Raw genomic sequence first — 10,944 nt, 5'->3', positions numbered from 1 at the left:
TCTCTCTCTCTCTCTCTCTCTCTCTCTCTCTCTCTCTCTCTCTCTCTCTCTCTCTCTCTCGAATTTGAAGAGAGAAAGTGAGAGCCTTTAAACTTCGCTTAAAGTCAAAGTAACATTGTTGATGCACACACAATCGGGCCTTAGAGTTGCTTTATATACCTTGTGTCATCTTGTACGTTATACTCTTCTTTTAACGATTCTGAATTTTATATTGATTTTTAATTTCCTTCAATTCAAAAAATTTTTTACAATTTCGTAAATAATAAAATTTTGAACTAAAAAATAGAGAGAGTCTATACTTTTATAAATTCCTGCTTTCTTAATTTATTTTCTTAACATTCAATATGTACATATACACAATATATATATATATATATATATATCTCTTTTTAAAATCCAGCATATATTTTGTTCTTATCCTTCCGTGAATTTTCCACTCCTTAGTTTTGCAGATTTTTACTTTCACAAATTTTTTTAATCCTATCTGCATGGTTCTAAAATCCACTTGTTTCCTTAAACTCTGAATTTTCCACACTCGAATATATTCCAATTACTGTTTAATCTGCAAACTTGCTGTCTTTCTGCAGAACACAAATTATCAGTAATATTACATTTGAAAGCGAGCAAACTCTTTAAGAAGAGAATAGGAACAATATTTAGAAAAAATTTAATATATTAATATTTAATAGGTATATTAATTAAATTTTAATAGATATTTTGTTATAATTGTTATTAAAGTACATATAAACAATATTATATTATTATATTTGTATTAATAAATAACTAATAAGACTTAATGTAATATGTATAAAACATCATACATATGAGATCACAACCAAAATTATATCAAGGTACACGAGATCTCACATTTCATTTTTACAATTGTACTTTTTCTATTAAAAGTGATGGGTTTTTAATAAGAAAATTACTTTAGTTGAAAAATATATTTTACACTTATTATTTTCGTGCACACTTAAAAGAAGAACAATTCATAATCATATCCTTAATTCAGAATACAATTTAGAACGCGATTGGTCACGTTACATTACATCAATTATAGGTATTATAATTTTTCATTCAATAATATATTATGTACATTGTTGAGTGGGAATTGTAACCTTGATATAATGATTTTGATTGTAATTTGTGTTCTGTGAATTTTTTTAATTCGTGAACGGAAAATGTTGAAACTGGCCTGAAATTTTTCAGGGAGCGGCAAAACTAGCGTCATGGAACGCGTGACAAACGTCTTGTGCGGTGGCAGTGGTAGCGTTGCTTATATGAATTTGCAAAGCGCGAATAATGCGAATGCGACGCCCGAAAAGCCCAGTCGAAGTGCCGCACAGACCATTAACAACGTAGTATCAGTAGGAAATAATAAGGAACGCTTGAATAACGTTACTCCGAGCAGAAGTAGAATACCCAGAAATAGGATGAAGATAGCCGTTCCCCTGGCCAGTGGAGGAACCGGCGGTTACGTGCCACCGATTACTTGGGAACAATTGATGCAAGATGATAATTTCCTTGGGCGATTTTTTCTCTACTTTAACTCGACGGAAAGAAGAATTTTGGCTCAGGTGCGTGAAATTGTCTATATTTCAAATATACAATTATAACTTGACGCCATGTATATATATATATATATATATATATATAATATAAATTTCATAGCCCCTGCGTTTTATCTTCAAATCAAATGTGCCGCATTATCGTTATCATATAGGTTTGCACGAGATGGAGAGACGTCCTGTATGCGAGACCGCGTCTTTGGACGGGGCTGGTGCCGGTGGTGCGATGCCGCGAGGCTCGCGCTATGCAACCAAACGCACGTACCCGACTTTACGCTTCTTTAGTAAGAAGAGGCTTCGATTCGCTAGTTCTCTTAGGTGCGACCGACGAAGATATTCCGGAATTAACACGCGGTTTTCCGTTGGCTCAACGTTACGTGCATTCTCTGTCATTGCGATGCTGCGCAGTAACGGACCGAGGTCTTGAAACTCTCTTGGATCATTTGCAGGTCAATTTTATGTCCTACTTATTTTCTCTACTTTATCTATCATCATAGCGCTGTTCTGACTACTTATACACACATATGTATGTATATATCTGGCGATATTTACAATTTTTCGTAATTCGAATTTTTCGACACGCTCGAAATCAAAAAATTTTACGTAAATAACAACACTATATCCACAGATGTACATACATTCTCGATCAGCTTTTGTTTGAATTACTTTGCTCGCGAGTGGAAGATGCGCCGTATGTATCACTCAAATCAAGATTCAATTTACGGCACGAGGCTCCATAATTAAAGAATTGCGAATTCTTGTATAGATACGTGTCGAATCGATTTACGGTTTGCCATTATTTTTATAGGCTTTGTATGAGCTTGAATTGGCCGGCTGCAATGAGATAACAGAGGCTGGCCTGTGGGCATGCCTTACTCCCAGAATAGTATCGTTGTCTTTGTCGGATTGCATTAATGTCGCCGACGAAGCCGTCGGCGCCGTGGCTCAGCTGTTGCCGAGCCTTTACGAGTTTTCTCTGCAAGCTTATCACGTTACTGACGCTGCTCTTGGTTACTTCAGTGCAAAGCAAAGCAGTGCACTTAGCATCTTGAAACTGCAATCCTGCTGGGAGCTCACAAATCACGGCGTAGTAAATATTGGTGAGAGTCACTAATTGTTTTATTTCGACGTGTTTTTACGTATTAAATATAAGATGGATTGGGAAGTTTTAAAATAAAAAGATAATCTATTCTGTAACGAACAGTTTAAAAAAATGAAGACAAATTTATACAACATTTATTGAGAAATGCGATAAAACTTTATTTTAAAAAAAGTTAAAAGTTAAAAATCTTTGTTCCTTGATTAAAAAATTAAACCAATGGAATTATTTTTTAAAAATACGAGCTTTTTCTAGTTTCAATTCTAAAATTGCTGCTCTTGTTAATGACAAAGTTAATTAGATGTAAAACAAATAAAAAATGGTCCGAAATTAAAGTAGGTACATCATACGTGCTTGAGATTAAATTTAGAATTAAGGGGAACATATAGCTTTATTTAGCTGTTACCAATAGCTCAAGTTATAGTAAAGCGTACTAGTAAAATAAGTGTGTATATTTGGTAGATAACAAATGTGTACCTTATTTAAATAGAATATTGCAAAAGAGAATTATTATTTCAATTATACCAATAATAAAATTTTATAAATTTATTAAGTACTTGTGTTTTTGAAACGCAAAATTAACTAATGTTAATTAAATTTACTAAATAATTGAAATAAAAAATATGGTAAAGAGAAAAATAAATATATAACGTTAAATGTTTACTTTAAAAGGTCAGTTTTTCATTTCATCACGAATAAGCAAATTTTCTTTATAAATTTTTACGCTTTTTTAAATATAATTTCTATTTTTAAAATCAAAGATAATAATAAATGTAATATAACAAATACTGTACATCAGAACTCATATTCAAATGACCTTATTTATACATTTTTATTTTAAAGTATTATTATATATTTTTCTTATATTGTAATAAAATATGAAATTAATATATTCGTCTTTTTTTGTTTTAGTGCATTCCTTACCTAATCTGACTGTACTGTCACTTTCTGGATGCAGTAAAGTAACAGATGACGGAGTTGAATTAATTGCAGAAAACTTGCCAAGACTTCGTTCCTTAGATCTCAGCTGGTGCTCAAGAATTACAGATGCAGCCTTAGAATATATCGCCTGTGATTTGAATAACTTAGAAGAACTCACATTAGATAGGTAAGATGAAATTATTGGAATATAAATAAATTTTCAATTAGGACTGTCAACCAAGAAATTAATTATTACATTATTTATCATGGTAATACATATATATATGTATGCATCTTGTCTATTATTTCATGTTTCTAATACATTCGAATAATATATTGCATTCAGTGATAATGCATTCATTTTTGTATCTCTTGCATATTACAGGTGTGTACACATTACTGATATCGGCGTTGGTTACATCTCCACGATGGTTTCATTGAGTGCTTTGTTTCTAAGATGGTGTTCACAACTTAGAGATTTCGGACTTCAACATTTATGTGTCATGAGATCTCTACAAGTGTTATCTGTGGCAGGTAAGATTGCATTAATTAATTTAACTAGTTAACAAATAATTTTATAGGAATCTTAAAGAGGTCTGTTTTACCGATTAAATAAGAGATTAAATAAGACATACAGACGATTTACGTGTCATTAGGGGCTTTTCAACAGACGAAATGATCATTGTGTTACAGTGATGTAGCACAATGATCATTTCATGTTTGATTAACATTGGCAAGCAACAAGGACGTAATAATTCACTGTGTCTTTTGTTGGAAAATTCTCATTGATACATCACTATTTATACTAACATGCTATGTCAATATCTCACACACGCGCACACACACACGTTGTTTCGTGCGAACTATACTAGTCTATGGACAGTATGAACACCGTATGTACCTACTAATATTTCGTAAGTACAGATTGTGCAGTTTTTATATCAAGCAAATGTCACGACGTAATAATAGTTCTAGAGTGTCATATATTGCAACAAGAAATGTAGAAAGAAGAATTAAGATATTTCAATTCCAAAATTTTTTGTTGTTTTTTATATAAACTCCACTTTTACACATAACACGTACTAAAATGCATATATTTTAATTTCGAAAAAAGATTTTTCTGATCTATAAAAGAGGAAAAAGTAATTATTATACGAATATTAAACATTTATAAATGGTAAATCAGACGTCTTTAAAATCTCCTCTTAAGTGACTTTTCTTGTATGATGAAATATTGTGAACTTTGTACAATAAACTATAAAATTTATTTTCTACATCTATATACATTAGAAAAATAAAAACTTCTAAAAATTTTAAATATACATTCTTTAAGAAGAGAGAAAAAATCTTTCTATACAGAAATCAATTGTATAATACATCAAGTTTATTAAAACTTTTTTTTAGAAAAGTATATGTAATTTCAACGCAAATGTTATTTTGGTAAATGTTCACCTTATTTACACACCCCGCTTAAAATAACCTCCGAGTGATCTTGACCTTCAAGGAGGTCAAGGTTACTGACCTTTTCTATCGCTCGTTACTCATCAAGGTCAAGGTCACTCGGAGGTCATTCGGAACGGGGTGTGTAAAGGTGAACATTTATCGTTATTTTTATTTCTTAATTACATATGTATAATTCTGCTACATATTTTACTTATACAAGAAAAGTTGAGACATTTATATAAATTTAATTTGATACAAAAATGTATATACTAAATAAGATTCAATTTCATATAGGTTGTCCATTGCTCACAAGTAGTGGTTTATCTAGTCTGATACAGCTTCGACACTTACACGAGTTAGAACTAACTAATTGTCCAGGAACGTCCCGAGAACTGTTTGACTATTTACGTGAACATCTACCACGTTGCCTAATCATCGAATAAACATTTAATAAAAATATCTGCGAATAAAATTCTTTGTAATATGCAAACGTGTGTGTCAAACAGAAAAAGTTAAACAGATCTTAATCGAAAAAAAATCGCAGAAAGCAATATTTTGAATGAAAGATGCAGAAAGCAGTGTAACTGATAGGAGCAGCATAAGAAGCAACTGACGTCCAGATAATGAAAGAATTACATTTTCCTCATAATGGTCTAAGAGAATACTAGCCCTCAATATACATATAATGCATAGACATTTTTAATACATTAACGTTCCATGCACTTCTGTTCGTTTCGTATTTTTTCATTCTACCACGTAATCATGTTCTACGGACATGTAAGATTGCGATTGTATCTATATCAATTAGATAAAATAGAAAGAAAACTCATACATGTAATAATCATGTACAAAAATAAATTCAATATTGTACATTAGAAAAGATTGATAATGCATCAGAAAAGAGAGATCAGTGAGTCTTTCTTTTTGCCTCCTAGTAATATAGAAAGTCCAAATAATAAACATATGTAGCAAGAGATTTAACAGTTAGAACTGTGATAAATTTATATTGTACATAATTCTAATTGGTTCGCATACATTTAAACTACATTATCAAGAGCATTTGACGGACGCAACAGCCGCGAAGAAGTTTGATAATGATTTTAAGAATATACCGTTTACATGTTGTTGATCGATTATTGTCTCCGCCAAATCGTGTGCATTATTCCGATATATTTCACATCAGATATATTAGTTCTTTGTGATTACAGCTACAACACACATTTGACATGTACGCTACTTGAAAGAAAGTATTTAGCAAATATTAATTACACAAAAGATAACATTCCAAATCGTATTACCTGGCAATCTATCATGAATACAGATTCGTGTTATTTGTTTTGATACATGTATTATAGACAGAAAATCATGTCTGATAATTATAGCACTCATAACGATAACGGGATAAAACATTAGAATCCTTATATTATCTTCATATATCCTTATGCAATCAGTGTTTCCTAAATTTAAGACTTTTTACTAGCTATATATTCTTTGTGATTTCTAATTAAGTATATGTATATTAATTATAATGTAACATATAATTAGATATATTTCGTGGATTTCGCAAAATAATTTTAATAATTTATGTATTACGTCATATTATATCTTTGTACGTGTCGTATTATCTTTCATTGATATATATTTAAATAGATAAGCTATTAAAATGACTACATAAGTGCATCATATTAATCAATTTAAATAAGTACTACACATCCGAGCTGCGCATTGGGACAACAGCAATAGAATGCCAAAGAATATATTTTTTAATTTATTATCATTGCATTATTCATCCAAGATACAAAAACATTTTTAAACGCTTTACACATTGCAACGTATGTACATATATACATATATATTATTACATAATCAGTATTTTTTAAATTTAAGACTTTTTGCTAACATTCTTTGTTTTCGATTAAATAATATTATATATAATGCAATATAATTGAGCTAAATATTTGCTGGAGAAAAGTCTGAAATTTAAGAAACATTGATTTTACAGTATATTATATTGCATATTATGCATCTTTTGTAAATTAATATAAAATATTTATCTTCAAATTGTCAAAATGCTGTCTTATGTGATGTAATGATTATGAATTACAGTCATTACAGCAATAGCTTTCTGAAATATATTCTATAAAATTAAGTTGCAATCTTGCAAAGCAATCCAATAATAACATGCAAAAATCATTTTTATGAGTTATATCACATATTTTTGGCACACAACACCTTTGTATATATTGTAAAAAATCTACTATACCTATATAATTCTGTTATCAATCAAAACTGAACGTAAATATATCTATACAGGCAAATCTATATTAAAAACCCAAATCATACTGTGAAATACTGCTCACAGATGCAATGTTTAATGACGATATAATACAATGGAATGTGCTGTGAAATAAAAATTTATTGACCAGAATTGTTTTCACTTTAATCATATATTTAGTTTACTTCAGACTAATAATTGTAATAAATTATGCATTTTGCCACCAGGTAAGTAAACCCAGACCAGGTTCGTCAATTGATCCCTATAAAATATTGTTTCATTAACATTATCGAAATTAAAACATAATAACAAAACATTAAGAATTTGTAAACATACATGTAAAATATATGGCGCAACGTTATTGGCTTCTGGCTTCTCACTTATATCTTGAGATGCATTAAGTGCTGATGGTAAAGGTACTTCTGTAAAAATTTCTTTTACTATCCTAAATCGTATAACTTCTCCTGAAATTTAATGTTTCAACTTTGATATATTATCTTAGATTAATATATAATAATTTCAGGGGTGGGCAGTATTTAATACAATTTTTTGAGTATTTTGTCCACCCCTGAATGATCTTGCATGTACATATAAGACCTGCATCCATAAATAGATCGTGTGTTTTTCCATCTTCAGTCTTGTATATCCAAACCCATGCTTGTTCCATTTGATCAAAACGTGATGGATGCTGTAATTTATGAGGTGGTATAACTATATCTTCAAAAAATCCTAATGTAACTGTAACAAAATAAAATGTTTATTGATACGAAGGCCAGTATTCATAGTCAGTTCTTATATTCAAGATCGTCTTAAGTTCAATGTTGAGGAGTTACGAACCAATCAGAGGGCCGCTTTAGCATCTTAAGACATTATTTAAGACAGTCTTAAAATAAGAATCGACTATGAATACCGGCCTAAATGTATATTGATACGTTTAATGAAGTAACTTATTATTTTTTATATCAGGACAGTTGATTTATACAATTGGTCCCAGATTTGATCCTCTTAGTCTATACGTGTGTATAAATATATATATATAAAATAATTTTTTAATCAATTTAATCTTACAAATCCTGTGTGTACGACACACACACACACACACACACACACACACACACACACACAGGTTTTATAATTGATTAAAAAATTTTTTCTTTATGAATAAAGAAATAAAAATAAATGGTAACCCATTTTAGAAATCCATATATTAAATACAAAGAATAAATATCCATGGCTGCGTTTAGTAGAAGAAGTATATGATTGCCCTTACTTTCTCATTAGATCTAAATGTATAAGCCACCCAGTATCTGAGAATGGATTGAAATGGATTAAAATGGATTCCAATTTTCAGAAATACGAATTCATGAATGTTAAAATGAATCCTTTTCAATCCGAATACGTTTTTATTCATTTATAGGAATTGCATGGAGCATATCTGTATACTTTTCAATCATAAAATAATATTAGCTTTTTTAGTGCGTTTGTGACCATAGTGAATATTGTACAATTCATAGTTTCAAATAGGAAACACAGTTTTTCAATCCAGTTGTATCCAATTGAATCTAATTGAATCCAATTGAATTCAAAAAGTTTTCGCTGTTTAAAATACGAATTCAAATAGACAAAATCCAATCCATTTTAAGCCATTCTGAGATGCTGGACAATCATATTCAAGAATTTTACAACAGTTGCAAAGCTGTTTTTTCTGCTGAATGCAGCTAATGGACGAGTTCAAGATGGCAAAGTGACTAGATACGTTTGCCGAGCGATCAAATATGATTGATTGATTCTAAGTAATAACCAATTATGTTTATTTGCTCGACGAGCAGGCTAGCCGTTCCTTTGTCAACTGAAATGTGCCAAATAATATGCATAATAAAAAATTAAATCATATGAATAGACTGTTACCATGTACTCCTTCAGGACTACAGCTACGAATCTTTCCTATTAATATTTCTTCCATCCATGGACGAAATACAATAAATCTAAATGTTACTTTTGTATGAGAAGCTCCATCTCCTGGAAAAATAAATGACTCTTCGATCTTCGTAATATTATGTAATGTTATGCAAAGGCCTACATCTTTGTACACCTATAATAAAAATACATAAAATAGTTCTTAGTAAAGCTGGAAACACAATGCGAGGGAATAGCGATAAGTTTCAACCTATTAAAAATATGTATTCCGGTGTATTCGATTTCTGATAAGTTGAAATTTATCGCTATCGCTATTCCCTCGCATTGTGTTTCCAGCTTAACAGTGAATTTATTATTTTAATTGTTACAAACAACTTACTTTATTAGCGAGCTTTCTGTTTAATTCGTCAGCAATGACGTCGTTTAATTTAAATTTAAAACTACTTGGTGGTACCCTAACAGTATCTTTTAATTCCGCCAAAACAAACATTTTTATTTTCGTCTACTAGCGAAAGAATCTGTAAGATCAAAACAGATGACAATTATTTAGGTTAGGAAATTTGTCATGCCGACAAAAGTAGCGACACCGAGCGACACGACATGTATGTATGTATGTACAAATCAGGAAGTAAGATATAAGGAGACTCCACTCCGTAAAATAAAAGTGGACCCATTTTAGGTTTCGAGTTCAGCTTCCGATTCTGATGAGTGCGAGTAAGAGAAATGATCATTTCTCTTACTCGCACTCATTATGCGCAGCACTACTAAATTCACGAGCGCTGCGAGTGTCGAGAATCGGAAACGGAACTCGAAACCTAAAATGGGTTCATGTCTTGTAGACTGGCGAGACCGAGTGGAGTGGAGTCTCCTTATATCTTCCTTCATGGTACAAATATACAACGATGCTACGATACGACCACGAAGTAATGCTGAATTTACACTGCATCCGAATTCGTCGTACATACGACGACGACTCCGCAACCAATCCTTAGGCTGGAGTCACATTGAGCGGTAATTACAGCGGAACGGAATAGTGAAACCAATCAGAACTCTACAATCATTCCGCTGCTTTACTTTCTGCGATTGTGATTGGTCTCGTTGTTCCGTTCCGCTGTAATTACCGCTCAATGTGACTCCAGCCTTAGGGTGCAAACCCATGCAGAGGAATAGCGTAACGCGGAACGAGAGTAGAACCAATCACGAGATTCTCTAGAAACACGGAATGCTCGTTATTGGTTCTGCTCTCGTTCCGCGTTACGCTATTCCGCTACATGGGTTTGCACCCTTAGAGCATATATACATGGAGGAGAAATTGCCTATGCCGCCTATAGACCAAAAGTGTGTCCAAGATCTGTGCGAGAGAGAAAGGTATAAATTCCTAAGCCCGGATCCTCATACGGACAACAGCGCTTTGACACCGGACGCTGATTGGTGAAAAACGGGTTATGGGGGTAAATTTTACCCTCGGCACCGGTTTTTCACCAATCAGCGTTTGGTGTCAAAGCGCTGTTGCCCGTATTAGTGACCCTCTAATAAGAGTCTGGACACGTGAAGTCCGCCATTATTCGTCGAAATTGTGCGAGAGAGAAAAAATCATGCTATCTCATTCTAGTGGCGCTGTAAGTTGTAGCTGATTGTAGCTCTACAAACTTCATAGTTTCTGTTTCTGTTTCGTCTCGCCTCATGCATCGTATCATTTTTAAGACCAGGACCATTAATAT

General features: G+C 32.0%; 2 protein-coding genes across 3 annotated transcripts in view; one reads left to right on the top strand and one right to left on the bottom strand.

The window, feature by feature from the left end:
* Positions 1–5,846, top strand: part of LOC108781272 (F-box/LRR-repeat protein 16) — an 8,585-nt gene extending 2,739 nt beyond the window's left edge. For both annotated transcript variants that reach the window (XM_018549196.1, XM_018549195.1), the window contains exons 2-7: positions 1,210–1,577; positions 1,724–2,017; positions 2,377–2,668; positions 3,580–3,775; positions 3,974–4,122; positions 5,326–5,846. In XM_018549196.1, the coding sequence (XP_018404698.1) occupies positions 1,230–1,577; positions 1,724–2,017; positions 2,377–2,668; positions 3,580–3,775; positions 3,974–4,122; positions 5,326–5,474 (1,428 nt within the window). In that variant the 5' untranslated portion in view covers positions 1,210–1,229 and the 3' untranslated portion in view covers positions 5,475–5,846. The remainder of the gene's footprint in view (positions 1–1,209; positions 1,578–1,723; positions 2,018–2,376; positions 2,669–3,579; positions 3,776–3,973; positions 4,123–5,325) is intronic.
* Positions 5,847–7,249: 1,403 nt separating this feature from the next.
* On the bottom strand, positions 7,250–9,864 carry Polr3H (RNA polymerase III subunit H). Its single transcript, XM_018549262.1, has 6 exons — positions 9,842–9,864; positions 9,603–9,741; positions 9,215–9,398; positions 7,904–8,044; positions 7,643–7,770; positions 7,250–7,568 (listed from the first exon to the last, which is right to left on the bottom strand). Exons 2-6 carry the CDS (start codon positions 9,711–9,713, stop codon positions 7,515–7,517), a joined length of 618 nt encoding a protein of 205 aa, XP_018404764.1. The 5' UTR covers positions 9,714–9,741; positions 9,842–9,864; the 3' UTR covers positions 7,250–7,514.
* Positions 9,865–10,944: the final 1,080 nt, after the last annotated feature.

The sequence above is a fragment of the Cyphomyrmex costatus genome, unplaced genomic scaffold (assembly GCF_001594065.2).
Source record: "Cyphomyrmex costatus isolate MS0001 unplaced genomic scaffold, Ccosl1.0 scaffold8, whole genome shotgun sequence".
Lineage (NCBI taxonomy): Eukaryota > Metazoa > Arthropoda > Insecta > Hymenoptera > Formicidae > Cyphomyrmex > Cyphomyrmex costatus.
The sequence above is the reverse complement of the archived record's forward strand: the minus strand, read 5'-3'. Positions and strand labels throughout refer to the sequence as shown.

Coding starts and splice junctions, on each gene's coding strand:
- Polr3H (XM_018549262.1), bottom strand. CDS start 9,713: ATGTTTGTTTTGGCGGAATTAAAAGATACTGTTAGGGTACCACCAAGT. Junction 8,045..9,214: donor TAGTCCTGAAGGAGTACATG/GTAACAGTCTAT, acceptor ATTTTGTTACAG/TTACATTAGGATTTTTTGAA. Junction 7,569..7,642: donor TTGCGCCATATATTTTACAT/GTATGTTTACAA, acceptor AATATTTTATAG/GGATCAATTGACGAACCTGG.